At 36.4% G+C, this 22,455-nt stretch overlaps 1 protein-coding gene across 1 annotated transcript in view; it reads left to right on the plus strand.

Annotated features, from left to right (window-relative positions):
* Positions 1 to 22,455, plus strand: part of TXK (TXK tyrosine kinase) — a 45,128-nt gene that overhangs the window by 9,298 nt on the left and 13,375 nt on the right. The window contains exons 5-9 of the mRNA XM_060091151.1: positions 467 to 521; positions 9,742 to 9,821; positions 10,756 to 10,883; positions 15,459 to 15,533; positions 18,256 to 18,427. Coding sequence (XP_059947134.1) covers positions 467 to 521; positions 9,742 to 9,821; positions 10,756 to 10,883; positions 15,459 to 15,533; positions 18,256 to 18,427 — 510 coding nt within the window. The remainder of the gene's footprint in view (positions 1 to 466; positions 522 to 9,741; positions 9,822 to 10,755; positions 10,884 to 15,458; positions 15,534 to 18,255; positions 18,428 to 22,455) is intronic.

Genomic DNA, 22,455 nt, shown 5'->3' on the forward strand with positions numbered 1-22,455 from the left:
AGTTGGTGTGAATTTTAAGTTCAGAAAGATAACATAACACATATATAAGCATGTAAACAAGATGTTCCTGAGGGGAAAGAAATGGCTAGTTTTTAGTTTGTTTAACCAAAGCTCCGTAAGGTGTTTATTGAAGATGATGACTTCCTAACCACATACCTTTTATGGAAATTTTCAGGAGGTTAAATCATTCAAAAGTATATACTAAGTGTGTGTCAGAAAGTTGAATTGAGATGTGATAGAATAAGTGAGATCTTGGCTTGCAATCAGTAAAACTGTATTAAACTAACTGACACATTACAGTACGTTATTGTTTATCTGAATTAAAAATCACTCCGTTTTCTAAAATCAGTTCTGGAGAAAGTTTTTAAAAATGAAGGAAATGGAGCAGCTTGGGTTTGTTTGTTTGTTTTTTTCCTGGAAAGAAATGGAATATAACATTTAAAAATTATTTTTATTAATTTTACAGGTGGTACCATAGAAATATCACCAGAAATCAGGCAGAACGACTTTTGAGACAAGAGGTAATTCAATTTGTTTGTGAATAAATTTGTGAATATTTTCAAAATTTCTGAGAGAGTCACATTATAAAGACTTTACCCAACTAAAAAGTTGTATTACTTGCTGGTTTTGTTTTTTTAGTTCTAAAATATTGTTACAACTTCACCTCTACTACACATTTTCTAAGTCGTAAACTAGATATCTTTGTATCAAATCATGTTTTTCATTGATTTTCACCATAATTTCAGAAATGTCTTTCTCCTGAAATGATTTCAACTCTAACATACTAAAACTCCTTCATTCACTCTGAAGTGCATTCTGCCAGAAGGGTCTCTGTTTGAATTGCCTGTATACCTTTGCATGAGTGACAATCCAATATATAGTCTGCCCTTCTGAGCTTAGCTTAGACTCGTGAAAAACACAGATATAGAAAAATACACGGGGCTGCACTTTCGTTCTTTGGGAACAAAAGGAAGAGTGGAGTAGCCAAAATATCAAACTCAGATCAAAACTGCTCATCTAGGTCAAAACAAAACAAAACTGTGTATAGTTTAAATTTCCAGCTGACGGTAAATATCAACTGTGGGTAAATGTACAGTCAGAACTAGAAAGTAAGTGAGAAGTATATGTGTCATTATGACCTGATGTCGGATGTTGAGGAAATCTAGAAATATGAGTGAGAAAGAATCCGTTCTGTATCTCAAAACGCAGTGCCAGTAATGGCTCAGGACACAGGGATGGTCCAGTTAGTAGCTGGGGGATAGGCTGAGCATGAGGGACACAGACCAGCCTCAGGTGGTGGTGGGGCAGAGGCTGGAGGTCTGGCCTGGCCTCACTGGCTGCAAGGAAATGGAGCATGGCAGCAAATGCAATATCTGCCTGGCATGGTGACATTATACATTAGTGGGTGCAGAATGGACAAAGAAGATGTGATGACAGGCAGGCAGAAGTGGAGAAGGAAAGTCGAAAAGTAGGTCCACAGTAAGCAAGCTGGTCACAGGTAATATGGCCTGAATCTCTGGGCTGGGCAGGTTCTACGTGAGGTTCTACATCTGAGAGGAAACCAGAACAGGGCAAGTGTCTGACCTCCCTACAAAGGCTAGAATGGGGAATTTTGTAGCAAACCTTCCCATACCCACAACCCAGATATTGTAAATATCAATAGTAACATCTGGTCATAACATTCTTTAACAAAATAAGACATTACAGATACAATTAAAGCCCACCCCCTCCCTCATCTTTCTGGTCCTCACTCACTCGGCAGAGGCAACCACAGTAGAAGAGTGTGTTCCCATTTTGTCCATGTGTTTAATTTTTATCATATGTGTGTGCATAGACAACCTATAGCGTTATTTTATGTGTTTTAACATTTGACATTAAGGGGATCATACGTGTGTTGATTTTTAAATTAAACATATTTTCAATTTAATTCATATGGGTACACATGGATCACATTCCTTTAACTGCTGTATAATATTTCATGATATGAGTATATAAAAATGTATCCATTTCACTATAGATAAACATCCAAATCATTTATTTTTTAATATTACAAACAGTACTGCAAAGAACTTCCTTGTCTATGTCATTTTGTACACAAGGGCAAGGGGTTCTTTCAGTTACACCCCAAAATAAAACCATCTGGTCAGAGGGTATGTGCAGATTTAACATTACTAGATAGTGTGTATTCAAATCATGATTCAAAGTACTTGTACTAATTTATACTCTTACAGGGAATGAGAAAAACTGGTTCCCTACATTCTTGCCAACAGCTGGTAGTTTTACACTTCTTTTTTTCTAATTCATTGAATGAGAAATTTTATATATTTGTAAAAATGTGCATTTCCTTGGTAAACAGTTCGACTGAGTAACTTTTCATGTGTCTTTTGGCCAGTTGTGCTGTCTCTGCTGTTACATGCCTGTTAATATCCTTTGTTCATTTTTCTGTAGTGTGTTTGCATTTCTTACACTGATCAATATGTATTTTAAAAATATATTCTGAATACCAATCTTCTGGCAGTTATGTGTTACAACTATATTTTTTTTGGTTTCTGGCTTTTTATAAAACTTTAGTCTGTTTTAATATACAGAATTTTTTAAATGTTAATGTCAAATTTCTCAATATTTTCCTTTATGATCTCTGCTTTTTGTTTTATTTACTGTAAGAGAGTCCTCTCTCTCCCAAAGTAATAAAGGAATTTTGTATTATTCTTTAAATGTTTTAAAGATGTGCTTTTCACATTTAGATCTTTAATCTGTCTGAAGAGTGTGTGTGATATTTTAAATATACACATATTTTTCCTCTATATCTTAAAATATTTTTTTAATTTACATATTTTCTAATTTTTATTTTAAAAAATATGCCTGGTTTAAATCCTATTTAGTTATGAGGCATTTAAAATATATATTGCTGGTTTGGGTCTCCTAATATTTTATTTAGCATTTGTCCTATTAAGTTCAAAGTTAGCCTGGCTTCTAATTTTCTGTTCTCTTTGTCTGGTTTTAGTATAAAAGTTATACTAGCATCATAAAATGAGTTGGGATGTGGGGTTTTTATCTCTTTTTCCAATCTCTGGAATTGTTATATTAGATAGAAGTTATTTGTTTCTTGAAGGTTAGATATATCTTTTGTAAAATAGTCTAGCAAGCTGCATTTTCAAACAGATAGATATTTGATTACAATTTAATTTCCGTTCCTGTTTGCGTTTTTGGGGGGATTTAATTTATATTTACCTAAGGAATTTCCTATTTTATATTTATTTTCAAATTTATTGCATAAATTATTTATAGAAGTATCTTATAATTTTATTAATTTCATATTTCAATAAATTTTTATACTTCAAAAATCAAAAGGAAGGACTTTGAATTTTCTTTCATCCTTGTCTCCAACCCATCAATTTCCCTCCCCATAGACAAACTACTATTATTACCTTGTTTTGTGTCCTTTCACAGATATTTACTACATATACAAGCAAGTACAATATATCAATATTTTCTTGTGTTATTTTTACGCAAACGGTAACATAATTTTTATACTTTTCTGTACATTACTTTTTTTCACTTAATAGTATATTTTAGGAATCTTTCCACATCAGTACGTAAAGTGTTCTCATTCATTTTACACCTGCATAGTATTTCTTAGCATGAATGTGTCACAATTTTTTTTTTAATTAATTAATTAATTAATTAATTTTTGGCTGCATTGGGTCTTCGTTGCGGTGCGCGGGCTTCTCATTGCAGTGGCTTCTCTTGTTGGAGAGCACGGGCTCTAGGTGTGTGGGCTTCAACAGTTGTGGCTTTCAGACTCTAGAGCCGACGCTCAGCAGTAGTGGCACTCGGGCTTAGTTACTCCGCGGCATGTGGGATCTTCCCAGACCAGGGCATTGGCAGGTGGATTCTTAACCACTGCGCCATCAGGGAAGTCCCTGTCACAATTTATTTAACCTATCCTTCATCATAGAAATTTAAGTAGTATATACTTCTTTACTATTAAAACAGTCCTGCCATAGGTAACCAACACATTTGTCTTCTTTCCATTTATGTGAGAATATTTGTAGAATAAATCACCAAAGGTGGAAATTCTGGGTCAAAGAGAATGCACATTTCCAATTTTGTTAGATATCACAATGCCCTCTATAAGAGTTGTATCAATTTATATATCTGTCTTACATTTAGACATGTAAGAGAGTGCTTATTTTCCCACAACCTCTTCAGCAAGCGTTTTAATGAAACATTTGGAACTTTGCTTTCTTACATCTCATCTCAGTGTGGATTTAATTTGCTTTTCTCTTATTCTAAGAATGTTAAGCAGTTTTTTCTATATTAAAGTCTATACATTTGTATTCCTTTTCTGTAGTTGTCCATATCCTTTGCAAAATTTTCTGTGGGTTTTTTTGATGCTTCCCTCACAATTTGTAGTACTTAGGTAGCTATATTGAGGAAATTAACTCTTTGTGATACGTGGCAATACTTTCTCTAATTTTTGCTTTGTCTTTTTTTTTTTTTTTTTGCCGTGAATAGTATTTGAATTTTTAAGACACATTTTTGTAAGACTTCAGGGTTTGTGTCATGTTAGAATTGCCTTGTCCACTCAAAGGTTATAAAAAAAAAAATTCCCATGTTTCTTGACTACTTTAGTGGCTTTATTTTTTTATATATACATGTTTGATCCATTTGTAATTTTTCCTGTTATCATGAGGTTTGGATCCAAGTTAATTTTTTTCTTTACCAAGTGTCCTTCTTGTCTGCATCGATTTGAGATGCCACTTTCATCATAAACACAAAAAACTATGTCTGGACTTACTACATGGTTTCATTGATCAGCCTGTCTGTTCATGTTCTGCCATTATAATGTTTTAAACACTGAAGCTTTCTCTGGTGTGGCTAGCCTCCTTTCTTCTTTTTTAGAAACATTCTGGAGATACATATTTTGTCCATATGAACTTCAGGATTACTTTGCCTCATTTAAAAAACTTTCCTGTTGGTTGCATTAAATTTACAGATTAATTTAGAGAAAACTGTTCATGCATTACAGATCAGTGGGGTTTAGGGCCCAATTTGTTCCAGGACCCATATATTAATTACTCATATAGAAAAAATTAAAATTAGATCCCTACATCAAGCAAAAACAGATCTTAGATGGATTTAAGACCTAATAAGAAAAAGCAAATACTTTTGTATTTTTCAGGAGCATTTTAAGGTTTTCTTCATTTAGCCCTTGCACATGGATTTTTAAGTTTATTTTAAGGTATTTTATCTTTTTGTTATTATTATAAATGGGCTTATCTTGTTAATTTTACTTTTGAAACCTCTTGATTTCTGTGAATTAGTTTGTAACTGATAACTTAGATGAATTCAAAAAATTTTTGTAGTATTTTTTCAGGTAATTCTCTTGGGTTTCAGGTATGTAATCTTATCAACAACAAACAGTGATTATTTCAACCCTCTTTTACAATTTTAAATCAGTGTTGCTAATTTCTGCCTCATTTAATTGCACTGGCTAGTATCTCAGAACAGAATTAAATACCAGGGCTGACAGTGGGTATTTCTTTTTTCCTGGTTTTAGTTAGAATGATTTCTACATAAAACATGATGCTGGACTTGGGACTAAAGTAAATAGGGCTATTGTGTTAAAGAAGTACGCATATATTCCCATTTTATAAAAAATAAGAAAATCCTGATAATATAAGTTGAAATTGTCAAATGCTTCTTCAACATCTATGGAGTTCTTCATGAGATTTTTCTCCTCAGATCTATTAAACGATGAATCATATTAATAAAATCCCTAATGTTAAATTACTTGTGCATTCTTGTATGTAATCCCTCTTGGTCATGGTGTATTATTCTTTTATTGTGCTACTGGATTCAGTTTGTTAACATTTAGTTAGGATTTTTTTTTTTTTTTTTTTTTTTTTTTTTTGTGGTACACAGGCCTCTTACTTGTTGTGGCCTCTCCCGTTGCGGAGCACAGGCTCCTGACACGCAGGCTCAGTGGCCATGGCTCATGGGCCCAGCCACTCCGCGGCATGTGGCATCTTCCCGGACCGGGGCACGAACCCGTGTCCCCTGCATCGGCAGGCGGACCCTCAACCGCTGCGCCACCAGGGAAGCCCCTAGTTAGGATTTTTGCATTGATATAAGTGAAGACTGGTTAGTTGTTTTCCCTTTTGTACACAATCTTTGCCGTGTTGTTGGTATGGATGTTAAACCACTTTGTATGATTTAGAAGTTTTTCTTCTTTCATATGCTCTGGAATTATTTAATTGATCTATCATTTCTTTAAGATTTAGTAACATCACAATGTGTAACTATGGTGCTTTTTAATGTTGTAGCTCTTTTAAAACCTTATCCATGTTTCAATTCAATTGGTTCAGTAAGATTTCTAGCTTTTCTGGAATCAATTTTGATAAATTTTATGTTTTGGTAGCTAATTACCCATTTTATTCAAGTTTTCAAATGTACTTTATAGAGTCAAGAAGATTCTTTAATTTTTTTCTGGATGCTTGTGACTTATTTTTTAATAGATTACCCCCATTATTTATTGATTAGGTTAAGTAGCAGTTTATCTATTTTATTGATTTTCCCTAGACAACCAGACTTTGAATTTAATTACTTACTGTATTATATTTTTGTTTTTATAATTTATTATTTTCTGCTTTTATCTTTATTTTTTTCTAATAATGCAATTGTTAAGGAAATTTAGTTATTTCTGAGATATACATTTTAAAGTAATAACTAGAATTATGACTTATATTGTTATACCAGAACATATAAGATTTTTAGAAATTTCATGTAATGTCTGAAACATTTATATTAACATATTTCCATACAAGTAACCCAAAGAAAGTTTAATATTAGTTGTTTGTGGTTTTTTTTTTTTTGTACTGCAGGTTCTTATCAGTCATCAATTTTATACACAGCAGTGTCTACATGTCAATCCCAATTGCCCAATTCAGCACACCACCACTCCCACCCCACTGCGGTTTTCCCCCCTTGGTGTCCATACGTTTGTTCTCTACATCTGTGTCTCAACTTCTGCCTTGCAAACCGGTTCATCTGTACCATTTTTCTAGGTTCCACATACATGCGTTAATATACGATATTTGTTTTTCTCTTTCTGACTTACTTCATTCTGTATGACAGTCTCTAGATCTTTTCTTCTACTTTACTTGGGTTTATTTTATAATTCTTAACCTAACTTCTTGAGTTGGATCTGTTTATTTTGTATTCTTTTCATTTATTGATATAAATAATGAGACTGTGAATTTATTTCTGAGTATTGCCTGACCTATATAACAGAGGTCCTGATATGTAGTGTTTCCTTATTAATTTCTAGATTTTTTCATTTTTATTTGAATTTCCTTTCTTAATTGAAATATGGTTGACATACAATATTGTATTAGTTTCAGGTGTACTGCATAGTGATTTGATATTTGCATACATTATGAAATGATCACTGTTAAGTCACCATCTGTCCTTTACAAAGTTATTACAATATTATTGACTATTTCTTATGTTATATATTACATCCCTGTGGCTTATTTATTTTATAACTGGAGGCTTGTAGTGCAGTCCCCTTCACCTATTTCATGCCCCCTCCCAACCCCCTCCCATCTGGCAATCACCCATTCGTTCTCTGTATCTATGAGTCTGTTTTTCTTTTGTTGGCTTGTTTGCTTTGTTTTTTAGATTTCACATATAGGTGACATCATATGCTTTGTCCTTCTCTGTCTGGCTTATTTCACTTAGCATAACACCCTCTAGGTCCACCCATGTCACAAATTGCAAGATTTCATTCTTTTTTTATGGCTAAGTAATATTCCATTGTATATATATGTACCACATCTTCTTTATCCATTCATCTGTTGATGGACACTTAGGTTGCTTCCATATCTTGGCTATTGCAAATAGTGCTGCTATGAACATTGGTGTGCATGTATCTTTTCACAGTGCTTTCTTTTTCTTTAGGTAAATATCCAGAAGTAGAATTGCTGAATCATATGGTAGTTCTATTTTAAATTTTTTGAGGAATCTACATACTATTTTCCATAGTGGTTGCACCAATTTATAATTCCATCAATAGTACACAAGTGTTCTCTTTTCTCCACATCCTTGCCAACACTTGATATTTGTTGTCTTTTTGATGACAGCCATTCTGACAGGTGTGAGGTGATATCTCATTGTGGTTTTGATTTGCATTTCTCTAATGATTAGTGATGTTGAGCATCTTTTCATGGGTCTATTGTATATCTTCTTTGGAAAAATGTCTATTCAGGTCCTCTGCCCATTTTTAAATAGAATTGTTTGTTTTTTGATGTTGAGTTATATGAGTTCTTTGTGTATTTTAGACACTAACCCCTCTTCAGATATATCTTTTGTAAACATCTACTCCCATTCAGTAGGCTGCCTTTTCATTTTGTTGATAATTTCCTTCACTGTGCAGAAGCTTTTTGGTTTAATGTAGCCCTATTTGTTTATTTTTGCTTTTGTTCCCCTTGCCTGAGGAGACAAATCCAAAAAAATGTTGTTAAGACCGATGTCAAAGAGCATACTGCCTGTGTTTTCTTCCAGGACTTTTATGGTTTCAGGTCTTACATTTAAGTCTTTAATCCATTTTGAGTTTATTCTGGTATATGGTGTGAGAAAGTAGCCCAGCTTGATTCTTTTGCATGTAGCTGTCCAGTTTTCCCATTGCAATTTATTGAAAAGGCTGTCTTTTTCCCATTGTATATTCTTGTCTTTTTTTGTCGAAGATTATTTGACCATATAAGTGTGGGTTTATTTCTGGGCTCTCTATTCTTTTCTATTGGTTAAAAAATTTGACCAGAAAATGAGGGTTGTTTCTTGGTAAGCATCTGGAAAGAGAAGGAGAAGATGTATTATGTTCATCTTGAGGAGTCATATCATGCTGTTTGGATTGTGCAGTTCTCAAGCAACCCACCAGCCCTTGATAAGTGTAAACTTTCACAGGTCTGCCAAGATTCTGAGATATTTTCCTCTTCATGAGTTTAAGCACACTTAATAAGAGGAAAACTTTTTTATGGTATCAAACTAAACCAAACAGTCCAAACTTTAAGCTTATTTGAAAGCAATTTTCAGCTTTAGTGGAGTTTCCCAAAGAATGTCAGTGGGAATCCAATTGATAATGTACCATCAAACTTATAATATTCTTCCCTCCTGCCATTTCTCTTTCTGCCTCTCCTGTATCTCTAGGGCAAGCAGAATGGCTGTCCTCACTCTTCTCTCCAGACTCTACCAAGTCTATTCTCTTTCCATCCATATCATGAACTCTGGTCTCTCTTCCCATTCCTCATCTTCCCAGATGTATTCCTCTCTGCCTCCTTCACCCCCACTTACCATGTTGTTTCTTTTCCTCTAAAGAACAATCCTATCAGTCTGTCTCGGAGTTCTTATTCATCAGCTATTTTTATCTATTATCTTGATCAGTAGAACAAAAATAACTAAATGGTGGGGCACAAGGCTGTCAAATGCAAAATTCTTAGAAAAATCAGGAGCAAAGTTTGAAAATACTCATGCATTGCAAATTCTTGTCCCAATTATATTTTATTTTATAGTTATGACATTTAAGTCTATAAAGAGTTTAAGAGATAAGATTGTGCGTACTTGTAAAAACAGTATCATCCTTTTATAGTAAGTCAATATAGCTTTGGTTTTCTTTATTGAGATGTTTGTCTTTCTTCCTAATAAGGAATAAACTTGTACAATAAATGAATTGTTTTGCAGTCTAAAGAAGGTGCATTTATTGTCAGAGATTCAAGACATTTGGGATCCTACACCATTTCTGTGTTTATAAGAGCTGGGAGGTAAGCAGTTGTGATTTTGGTCTCTCTAGAAATAGCAATCCCTGGGACAGTCATTGTTATGGAGACACCATCACATAGAGAATGTGAGAGCCTAACATAGAAAATTGCTGGCCTGGAACTTGGGACAACTAATTGGTTCAAATTTTATCCCCTAACAAGCTCTGTGTGTGACATTGGATAAGTTACATAAACTCTCTCATCTCCTTTTCTCAAGCATCAAATAAGGAGATTTGATTAGTTGTAGCAGACACTGCTGGTGAGATTCTCTCCTCACCTTGGTTCACCCCAGGGTTACCCTGCAGAGAGCTCTCTTGTACTCAGAAAGCTTCTTGTTTCTTTCTGCCTGAGGATGTTCTCTGGCTGTGGGTACTTGTGGTCCCCAGGGGTGGGCTGGAAGTACCTGAGGGTTGGCTTCCTAGGAATGACCCTCCATCCATGAGGAGTGGAGGATAAGCCCTTCAGCTCCTTTGCACTTTAGTGGGAAGACGCTGAGGTATGTTCCACAGACTCTCATCGCTTCCTAGAGGGATTAAGCCCCAGCGGCCCATAGCAAACCTGCTCATCAGTACACCCAATACGGTTTTCCTCCCTTCTTTGTCTCACATATCTCACAGTGCATTTATTCATTCATTGAACTGATACTTGATTCAATAAATGTTCATAAGTGTCCATTACGAGCTGTACGTTTTTGGACACTAGACTTGTCACCTAGACAACTTTTGCTGAAGTTATGTTTGAATCTAAGACCCCAATACCATAGCTGAGGAATTTTCCTGGGATGGGGACGCACCTGTTTAATTTAATCCTATCTACTCTTCAGTGTGTAGTGTTACTAGGATATGAGTTTTAGAGGTGGAGTCCTGTTGCTTAATGATTGACTTGGTTCCAAAGTGGTCTTTTGCTTGTTTATGAACTCACATTTTACTGATTGTAGAAGTATGGAGGCTACCATCAAACATTATCAGATTAAAAGGAATGACTCAGGACAGTGGTACGTGGCTGAAAGACACCTCTTTCAATCAATCCCCGAGTTGATCTGGTATCACCAGCACAATGCAGCTGGTAAGTCAGAAACTTCAAGCTGGGAGAGTTGGGGAGCCAGGCCCCAGAGAGGCAATGCATCTTTGGTCAGACACTTAACAGGAGCAAATATCCCTGTAGAAATGTTTAAGAGTCGAAATACAACCTGTCTTCTGTGCAATTCTCCTCCTCATTGATGCGTTTTTGTTTTTCTAGTCAGGTGGCAAGAGGTAGGTTGATTTTTTTACATTTCTGTCAGGTTAGAAAAATTATAGATGACAAAGAAGCAAAAGGCCATTTAGTCATTATGCATTTGTTCTTGAAATTTACATGGAGCTAAATGTAATAAAATTTCAAATGTCCTAAAGACTCATTCTTCTTTCTCTTTGCCCCTATAAATTTGCTCTTAACTTTAGAAAGTTGCAATAGAAAATTACCCTTAAATATCTCATTCTCTGTTCTTTCTTCTATGGAAAACAGAAAATGTTTTACACAGGACACAGCCTTACACAGTTACAGTTTGACTTGAATATACCAGAGGCATATTTAACCCCCTTTCCCAGCTGTAATTTGCAATAATGGCTGTTTTTGCAAACTTATCATCTATGGAAAGATATAGAATTCCAGAAAGTTCCACCACGATTACAATCACAGCTCTGGTCTTCAGCCCTCATCCAACCTGTACTGGACTACTCTGAGCCCACTGGGGGAATCTCCTTACCTCAGTGTTATAGAATTTGGAACCCACTGTAACTTTCATATTCTTTTGACTTCTTTACATGCAGTACTTTTTTAAGATTTTTCTCATGAAAAGTTGTGATGCCCAAACAAATCCCTTTTGGAAAGCGGCCACTTTTCCATTACACTGGTTCTAAATATCAGGAATAAATCCAAGGAAGTTTTTATTCACTTATGGAATGAGTCCACCTGGATATTCCTGATGGTCACTGGGTGTTTGGTTAGAGAGGAAGTGGCAACATGTCTGAGTGGGGCCAGTGAGGACATATTTGTGGCTAGAGATAGAAACCCTTAGAATCAGGAGTTTTCTTCTTCACACTCTTCTTTCCCCTTCCTTCAAAGAAAAAATTTAAGAAACAGAGTGGTGGTGGTGATGTTAAAAAAAAATACCGAGGCAGATCAGGATGTGCTGACCTGAAAAGATGTTAGTGATAAGTTGCTTAGTAAAAAAAAAAAAAAAGGTGCAAAACAGTATATTTATAGTCTTACTTTTAAAAAGTAAATATACACATTCACACATACGTGTATACATAGAAAAATCCTGTTACAGTTTAGGTAATAATTTTTAAACTAATAAGATTATAACAGACTACAAACTATTAATGTTTACCTCTGGGGAATGAGACTGGGGGTAAGGGAAACTTATTTTCTGCTTTGTGGATTGTGCTAGGGTTTTAAAAAATTATAGTGTATATAAATTATTCTTATAATGTAAAAAAATACCACACAGATAACTTTTAAAATTAAAGCTAGATCAAACAATAAAAAGAAAGAAAAAACGGGTTGAGAACTTCTAACTATGGTGGCTGTGTATTAGGGAGAAAAGAAAGTAAAAAAGAGATAAGACAAAGAGAAAGAAGGATGATAAGAGGAAAGGCATGGGACTCAGAAATAGTTGATATTTACTGAAGACTTACTTTGGACCAGACCCTATTTTATGTATATTTATTTATTTAATCTTCAGAGAAATCCAGTGAGGTAGATGCTGTTGATATCTCTATCATACAGAAGAGGAAACTGAGGCATGAGTTGTGCTCAAGGCACACCGTTAATAAGTATTTGCACTGAGATTTGAATTCACAGAAATCTTTGAAACCATTGGAGCCGTAGAACCTACTGGCTCCAGAGTCTGTGTTTAATGACTGTCATCTCCTCCAGAAAGAGGCAACTTAGATTATTGGAGGATCCAGTTTAGATGAGGCTGTGAATTGAAACCCATGACTATCCCGTCTACTTTTTGACTTCTGATCAGTTTAGCTCATGACAATCCATCTCTTTACCAGAAGTAAGGACAATGCAAAGAGAGTGACAGACTTTTTTTTTTTTTCTATCAGAGAGACAAACCATCACTAAACCACTGGTAGTAATTCACAGAATAAAAATATTTGGCAAACAAAAACTTTGAAGTTAGAGGAAGGTGTTAGAGTCTTAAGGAAATTCCTATTATGTTCTTTATTTTGATCATGTGTTATAGAGTCCCAACTTCATGAGGGCTCTAACCCCAACTAGGTCTTCAGAGTCACTGGTAAGCATCCTTTCCTGTTTTCTGTTCAAACTTTTACCATTCTCCTCAAGACCCCCTTTCTAGTATTATCCACTGCCCATGAGTAAATTGCCTAACCATCTACTTCATTAAGAAAATTGAAGTCTAAGGGGTACAAACTATTATGTATAAAATAAGTTACAAGAATATATTGTACAACACAGAGAATATAGCCAATATTTTATAATAACTATGAATGGAGTACAATCTTTAAAAATTGTGAAACACTACACTGTACACCTGTAACTTACATAACATTGTACATCAACTATACTTCAGTTGCATGATTCTCCTGCCTGGTGGACACAGATACCTGCAATCCCACATGCCCTGAACTTCAGTGAGGAAATGGAGTTCTTCATCTTATACTACTACTTTCCTTTCAAATTTACTCTTCCTGGTGTATCATCATCAGATAATTGTATCATCATCTTGCCAATTACAGGGGCTGGAAACATGGAAGTCAGAATAGATACATCCATTCTCCTTGCACTTCTGACTAATTATCAAGTGCAATTAATTTCATACCCTATATGTGTCTCATGTAGGTCCCTGCCTCTCCCTGTCTACTAGTACTGCCCTAATCATTGTTCACTTAGATAATTACAGTGGCCTCTTCACTGGTCTTGTTGCCTTCAAGGTTGACTTCCCCTCATCCATCCTCTATACTGATGCCAGATGTAATGTAAATCCAAAATGTAAATCTGACTACACCAGTCCCTTACTTAGGATCTTTCAATGGCTCCCTCCCACCTGCAGGAAGATGTAATGCTCCTTTGCAAAGCATACAAGGCCTTGACCACAACCAGAATATAACCTACTTCTCATGTATAATTTCTTGCCCCTTCTACCTCTCACTCTGCGCTCAAATAGCTCTTCCTGCATCATACCTCTAAGTATCAATATCATCTCATGCCGCTACCTCTGCCTACAATGTGGACTCCTTTTGTCAGATCCATCTCAGGTATCATCTCCTGACAGAAGACTTCTTTGAATCCAACAGTGTGCGAGGTGCTCTTCCTCTGTGTCCCAGAGCGCCTTGCGTATCTTCATCACAGAACTTACTCCTTTTACATTGAAATTGCCTCTCTCTGCCTGTCTTCCCTCACTGAGATGGAGCCCCTGTGTGCAGAGTCCTCATTTTCCTCATCTTTGGCCCTCTGGAATCTTTGGGATCTACTTAGAGAAGTGTCTTGCACACAATGGGCACTTAATAATGCTGCTTTCTGTTCTTATGTTGGACAAGTTTGTTCCTGTCTTCCAGCCTTTGCACATGCTGTTCCATCTGCCTGGAATGCTGTTCCTCCTGATCCTTGTAAGATGGCTACTCATCCATCAATGTCAGCATAGCTGTTATCTTGTCAGAAAGGCCTTCTGTGGGCACTCATTCTAAAGAAGCTCTATTTCATCTACTCTACTTCATCTGCTTCATCCACTCATCATCTGCTTTTTCTTGTGTATGCATGTACTTGTTTATTTTCTCTCTTCCCACTGGAATGTAAGCTTCATGAGAGTAGGGACCATCGCTATCTTACTCACTGCTGTCTCCCACCATCTAGATAATGCTTGGCACAAAGCAGTCTTTCAAGAAATGTTAGTTGAAGAAATAAATAATAAATGTTTGTTGAACAAAAACTGAAATTGACTATATGGAATACTACATGTGGACCCAATCAAAAGAAGTCTCATTACTCTACCATGCTATTAAAAAATAATAATAAACTACTCTCAAGAGGAGGATGGGGAAATGGGTACACTTAGACACTGTTGGTGGTTGAATGAATTAGTACAAACTTTCTAGACACTCTTTGATCAGGAAGTCACATTTTAAGGAACTTATGCCTGAGGCAATAACTTGAGAGGTGCATACAGATATATGTTCAAAAATATACAGCATATTTTACAATAGTGAAATCTTGGAAATAATTTTAAGATCTATTTATAGTCATTGACACATGTCAATTACACTTTGAGTGTAAAAATCTTGGCGCAAAACATTTACATTTCTGTGAAACATATCAGATGTTTCAAACACGCATAAGGAAATTTTTGCGAAGATGTTCACCAAAGTGATAACAGTGTATCTCTGGATACCAAGATTTTGTAAGGGACCTTTATTTCATCTTTGTATTTTCTTGGATTCTTTAGTTTCTGTTCAAAGAGCATATATTATTTTGTGAAAAGTGTTTTTCTAATGGGAAAAATAAGCAAACAGACTAACTGTAGAATGCTTTTTTGTGTGACCTATTTAAGGAATAGCACTATATTCTAGTATATTTGGCTTTTTCTTTTGTACTAGTAACTAGGATTGAAATGCTGACTTTTTTTCTCCCCAGGGCTCATGTCCCGTCTCCGCCACCCAGTTGGGCTGATGGGCAGTTGTTTGCCGGCCACAGCTGGTTTTAGCTATGGTAAAGTATGCACATGTGCTCAAGTAAAAATCAAATCCAGTGAAGAACCTACCCCAAGTTCCCTCTATGTTCTTTAAATTCTCAGCTCTTTTGACGTAGAGTCTGTCTAGCTACATTTCTCCTCAAAGTTTAAATCTCCCTTCTGAGATGTTTAAATATATGCAGCTCCTAAGGGCATTTAAACTTTGGGGGAAAATGTTTCACTTTTACTTCAAATTTCGTTATACATTATTTGGAACCCTTTTGATAAATTCCAGTTCTTTTTATTTGAACGTTTGGGTTGTTGCTCTCTGGTTATGTGGGTGGCTGGGAAATGACTTCTCCCCAAGAGAACCTGCTAAAATGAGTTGCTAAAAGTGTCCTTGTCACCTTTTTCGAATAGAACTTGGACCAAGTTTGATTTGAACTATTTTCTAGTGAATGTGATAGTTGCAAATCCGTGAGAATGAATAAGAGCCAAAGAATCCTGCTTTCTAATTTGGTGATACTTTATTTCCTTAAATTTATCTCATTAGGGGGAGTCAGAATATACTGAAAAAAAAAAGATAACACAATTATTGTGTAACAGATAAGCAGGACTCAGGGTCGCTGTGAATTGGGATGGAAAAGTGATTTCAGGGTGTTATGGGTGCCTAGATTATTCCTCTGCCCCATAAATGCTATATGTTTAAAAAATTCTATCATTAGCCATTTATCTAAGTTAAACATGGTCGTTTTTAATTAAAAAATAAACTTTTCAATTTTTCAATATCCAGAAGAGTGCACAGTTCATAAGTCTAGAGCCTGAGTAATTTTGTCTGGTTTTGACTACCTTATATAAATGAAATTGGACACCGGGCATCCATGTATGCCTTCTTTCTTCCATCCTTCCACATGTGAATTCACCCACCATGCTGGGTGTGGTTGGTCCACCTGCATTGCGGTAAACTGCTACGTTGCATGACTATACCGCAATGGATTTGCCCATCCTTCTTCAGATAGCCTTTTGGGTTGTAACCAATTTTTGGCTCTTCTAAATAATATTAGTATGAACATTCTTGTATGCCTTTTGATAACGTTTAACACACACATATGCCCTGACCATGATGGATATATACTTAAAAGTAGAATTGCTGGGTCGTAGAGTATGAACATACTCAGATTTAGTCAGTTTTCTAAAGAGTTTATACCAGATTATACTTTAATCAAGAGTGTATGGACGTTTCAGCTGTTCCACATCTTTGCCCTTGCCAATATTTGGTATTCTTGTGGTTTTGGTTTGGCTTGATTTGGTTTTTGTTTTCATTTTAGCCAATCTGGTGCATGTGTAGTGGTATCTCATTTTGGTTTAAGTATGCATTTCCCTGATGACTAATTGTGTTGATCAACTTCTCATAGGTTCAGTGACCATTTGGATATTCTCTTTTGTGAGAGAATACACTATTCAAGTTTTTTTTTAACCCTTAAAGAATAGGATTATCTGCCTTTTCCTAATCGATTTATTCTTATTTTGAATAGGAATTCTTTGTTGGTTATATGTTTTAAGAAATATGTTCTCCCCGTTTGTGGCTTACCTTTTCATTTTCTTAATGGGGTGTATTTGATAAATAGGATTTTTATGAAATTTAATCTATCAGTATTCTCCTTTATAGTTATATTCTGTTGAATAAATCTATGTCAGTCCCAAAGTCATGAATATATTCTCCCATGTTATTTTAAAAACACACCTACTTTTGGGAAGGGGAGTACCTTGCAAAGCCTGGTACAAGGGGTCACTGACCATTACAATTCTTTTAAATGCATTATTTTAAAGTTCCAGCAGATGGTGGTGTTGCTATATCAAAGTGGTTACTAAAAAGTTAAGATTTAGGGCTTCCCTGGTGGCGCAGTGTTTGAGAGTCCGCCTGCCGATGCAGAGAATGTGGGTTCGTGCCCCGGTCTGGGAGGATCCCGCGTGCCGCGGAGCGGCTGGGCCCGTGGGCCATGGCCGCTGGGCCTGCGCGTCTGGAGCCTGTGCTCCGCAACGGGAGAGGCCACAACAGTGAGAGGCCTGTGTACCGCAAAAAAAAAAAAAAAAAAAAAAAGTTAAGATTTAATTCTCAGAGTTTTCCAAAGGGTTATTTTAAAAACAGTTCTTTTTTTCTTGATTTACTTCTGTAGAGTGAGAAATATTCAGTAATGCAAGCATCATTTCAAACATACACTTAGATATGGGTTAGAATCTTAATATTGAAAATATTTATCAGATGAATTGATTAGACTTTTCGCAAAGGAGAAAGGGCAGGAAAGCCCTTTAGGGGTGGGAGTGGGCAAAGGAACAATAAAAGAAACTGAGATGGGGGACCCCAAATTTTATCTAATCTCACAAGTTTACTCACCAGGCTAAAAACAGACTGGGGACATACATATTTAGGCTCCAGGTCTGGTTTCGGCAGGTTTAGTTTAAAAAGGCACAGAACTGTTTCATCCTGGGTCTCTCTGGAAAGAGAAAGCATGTTTTGATATCCATAATTCCTCTCCACGTAAGTGAGGTTTGTATTTTTATACTTGAATTCTGGAATTATACTTTTAAGCCACAATAAGAGTATTAAAAATAGTTACAGGTCCTTTCCACTCATTTATAAATTTTTTAAACTTCTCTGAAAAAGAAGAGAATAGGTTGAGAAAATTCCTAAATCTTTCCTAGCTCTAAAAATTTAACATGTTTTTCCTTATTTGTAACGTGGATGTTTTACTTTTCCAGAAAAGTGGGAGATAAATCCATCTGAGTTGGCTTTTGTAAAGGAGATTGGAAGCGGCCAGTTTGGGGTGGTCTATTTAGGCCAATGGCGAGCACATGTCCAGGTAGCTATCAAGGCCGTCAATGAAGGCTCCATGTCTGAAGAGGATTTCATTGAAGAGGCTAAAGTGATGATGTAAGTACATACAATACCCAGATAAGTATTGTACAACATCCTGGTGTCATGGAAAGAACACAGATTTTGGAGTCAGTCACATCTGGATTTGTGTCACAACTCTGCCCAAGCTAGTTGTGGGACCTGGGCAAATTATTTGATCTGTGTGTGACCTGGGTGAGTTATTTCACTTTTCTAAGCCTCAATTTCCTCACCTGTAAAATGGGGATAACAATACCTCACTCACTGGATCAGCGTGTGAACTGAATGAGATAATCTATGAAAGTGACAAGTAGGTGTGTTCTTTTCAGCTCAATAATAGGTGCTTAATGACTATACTTTTTTCCTTTTCCCAGAAGCAAAAATCTTGATTTTGTCTAAATAGTAATATAGGGATATACTATTTGCTTTCAGAGAATTCAAGAATCATGAAGTCTAACAGAAGTGGCTCTTTGCAGATGATTGGACGCTGCTCTTAGCTTCTGGGATTTCCCAGATTCAGCCTTTTGCCTCAGTCGAACCTGTGGCTGTGGTTTATGTCAGTAACCTGGGCTGGACCAGGATAGGCCAATAATTTGGCACAATTCAAATCAATATTCTTTAAGTACTTGTTGAACATTTACTTAGAGGAAGAGCAATGTGGTAAAGAAGGAAGACCGCAGGTGGCATTACCTAGATTCTGTTTTATTATCCAAAGCGATTTAGTTCTGTTCCAAATTTGCAGACGCCAGTTGACAAAAACAAAAGCAAACCCCCCAAAACCAGTGGTGATTAACTTGATCCATTGTTTGAAGGCAGAGCAATGTGTCTCTTGGGCCTCTCAACCCATACTCCAAGTACTATCAAAATGTTCTTTCCATCCACTTTAGAATAAAATGAATTCTGAGGGAAGTTAATGATAAACACAACTTTCCAGTGGTATCGGTTTCTCAAAGATGTTTTTGTGCCCCTTGGTTACCCTACTGGCCTTTGCTCCCTGATACTACCTGCATCAGACCATGTTTTTCCTACATCTAATGGACAGACAAAAATTATATTCCTGTGTGTTGGATTAAATAGGTACAATAAGAAAAGAATGAAGGGGAGACATATGATTCAGGGAAAGTTGAAGTCGTACTAGAATCCCTATCAAAAAGAAAGAATTAGAATTTAAATCCCCCTCTGAGATGTTTAAATATATGCATCTAGGGATTTCCCTGGCAGTCCAGTGGTTAAGATTCCACACTCCCAATACAGGGAGCATGGGTTTGATCGCTGGTCGGGGAACTAAGATCCCGCATGCCGCATGCCGTGGCCAAAAATTAAAATAAATAAATAAATAAATATATGCATCCCATAAAGGCAATTTAAACTTTTGGGGAAAAGGTATCACTTTTACTTCAAATATAATACATTGTTAGGATCCCTTTTGATAAACTACAGTTCTTTTTATTTGAATGTTTGGGTTGTTGCTCTCTGGTTACTTGAGTGTCTGAGAAATGACTGCTCCCCAAAAGAACCTGCTAAAATGAGATGTCTAATATCTATCACAATGTGAGAAGTCTAGAAAGGCTCAAGCCTGGGCCCAGGATCTCTGAGGAAGATATTTTGAGGGCAATGGAAGATGCATGGAGTATGGAGAAGAGAAATAGTTCCTGGCAGTTTATGGAGGCAGGAATGAGGCTACAGGCTTATTTTTAAGTCACTTCAGATGGACATAATGTGTTCTTGGGTTTGAACACAGTTGATTTTTTTTCCTGACTTTTTTTTTTTTTTTTTTTTTACGGTACACGGGCCTCTCACTGTTGTGGCCTCTCCCGTTGTGGAGCACAGGCTCTGGACGCGCAGGCTCAGTGGCCATGGCTCATGGGCCCAGCCACTCCGTGGCATGTGGGATCTTCCTGGACCGGGGCACGAACCCGTGTCCCCTGCATCGGCAAGTGGACTCTCAACCACTGTGCCACCAGGGAAGCCCTTTTCCTGATTTTTTTATAGCGAGGCAGGAAAAGTCCCATTCTAATGTCCTTTTGCAAATACATTCATCTTTAAAAAGTTAAATAGCTGACATACATTGGACTCTATCTGCCAGGAATATACAGCTTGGCATATTACCTGCCTTTTTGTAAGCATACAGCTTAAGTGTCATCTCTACCAGGAGACCTCCCCTGTCTACCCTGTTTAATTGGCAGTCCCACCCCCAAATGCTTTCTGTTGTATCACCTTGTATTAGTTCCATCAAAGCATTTGTCACTACTCCCAAGCTTCACATGTATTTGTTTTGTATCTCCCCCAGTAGAACGTAAACTCCATGATAATGGGACCTTATTTATCTCTCTTCTACAACTGGGTGAGTGCTTAAAATAATGGCTAGCACGTAGTTGGTGTTCAACAAATATTTGTGGATTATTGAATGAGTTAATGAATCCTCACCACATTTGAAAAATGTGAAAAAAGATAAGTTACAACAGACACTGCAGAAATATAAAGCATCCTAAGAGACTACTACAAGCAACTCTATGCCAATAAAATGGACAACCTGGAAGAAACAGACAAATTCTTAGAAAGGTTTAACCTTCCAAGACTGAACCAGGAAGAAATAGAAAATATGAACAGACCAATCACAAGTAATGAAATTGAAACTGTGATTGAAAATCTTCCAAGAAACAGAAGTCCAGGACCAGATGGCTTCACAGGTGAATTCTATCAAACATTTAGAGAAGAGCTAACACCCATCCTTCTAAACTCTTCCAAAAACTTGCACAGGAAGGAATACTCCAAAACTCATTCTATGAGGCCACCATCACCCTGATACCAAAACCAGACAAAGATACTACAAAAAAAGAAAATTACAGACCAATATCACTGATGAATATAGATGCAAAAATCCTCAACAAGATACTAGCAAACAGAATCCAGCAACACATTAAAAGGATCATACACAATGATCAAGTGGGATTTATCCCAGGGATGCAAGGATTCTTCAGTATACGCAAATCAGTGTGATACACCATATTAGCAAATTGAAGAATAAAAACCATATGATCATCTCAATAGATGCAGAAAAAGCTTTTGACAAAATTCAACACTGATTTATGATAAAAAGTCCCCAGAAAGTGGGCATAGAGGGAACCTACCTCAACATAATAAAGGCCATATATGACAAACCCACAGCAAACATCATTCTTAATTGTGAAAAGCTGAAAGCATTTCCTCTAAGATCAGGAACAAGACAAGGATGTCCACTCTTGCCACTATTATTCAACATAGTTTTGGAAGTCCTAGCCATGGCAATCAGAGAAGAAAAATAAATAAAAGGAATACAAATTGGAAAAGAAGAAGTAAAACTGTCACTGTTTGCATATGACATGATACTATACACAGAGAATCCTAAAGATGCTGCCAGAAAACTATTAGAGCTAATCAATGAATTTGGTAAAGTTGCAGGATACAAAATTAATGCACAGAAATCTCTGGCATTCCTATACACTAATGATGAAAAATCTGAAAGAGAAATTAAGGAAACACTCCCATTTACCACTGCAATAAAAAGAATAAAATACCTAGGAATAAACCTACCTAGGGATACAAAAGATCTGTATGCAGAAAACTATAAGACACTGGTGAAAGAAATTAAAGTTGTTACCAACAGATGGAGAGGTATACCATGTTCTTGGATTGGAAGAATCAATATTGTGAAAATGACTATACTACCCATAGCAATCTACAGATTCAATGCAATCCCTATCAAATTACCAATGGCATTTTTTTTACAGAACTAGAACAAAAAATCTTAAAATTTGTACGGAGACACAAAAGACCCCGAATAGCCAAAACAGTCTTGAGGGAAAAAAACGGAGCTGGAGGAGTCAGACTCCCTGGCTTCAGGTTATACTACAAAGCTACAGTAATCAAGACAATATGGTACTGGCACAGAAACAGAAACATAGATCAGTGGAACAGGATAGACAGCCCATAGATAGACCCACGCACCTAGGGTCAACTAATCTATGACAAAGGAGGCAAGGATATACAATGGAGAAAAGACAGTCCTTTCAATAAGTGGTGCTGGG

The sequence above is a fragment of the Mesoplodon densirostris genome, chromosome 1, assembly GCF_025265405.1.
Source record: "Mesoplodon densirostris isolate mMesDen1 chromosome 1, mMesDen1 primary haplotype, whole genome shotgun sequence".
In the NCBI taxonomy this organism is placed as follows: Eukaryota; Metazoa; Chordata; class Mammalia; order Artiodactyla; family Ziphiidae; genus Mesoplodon; species Mesoplodon densirostris.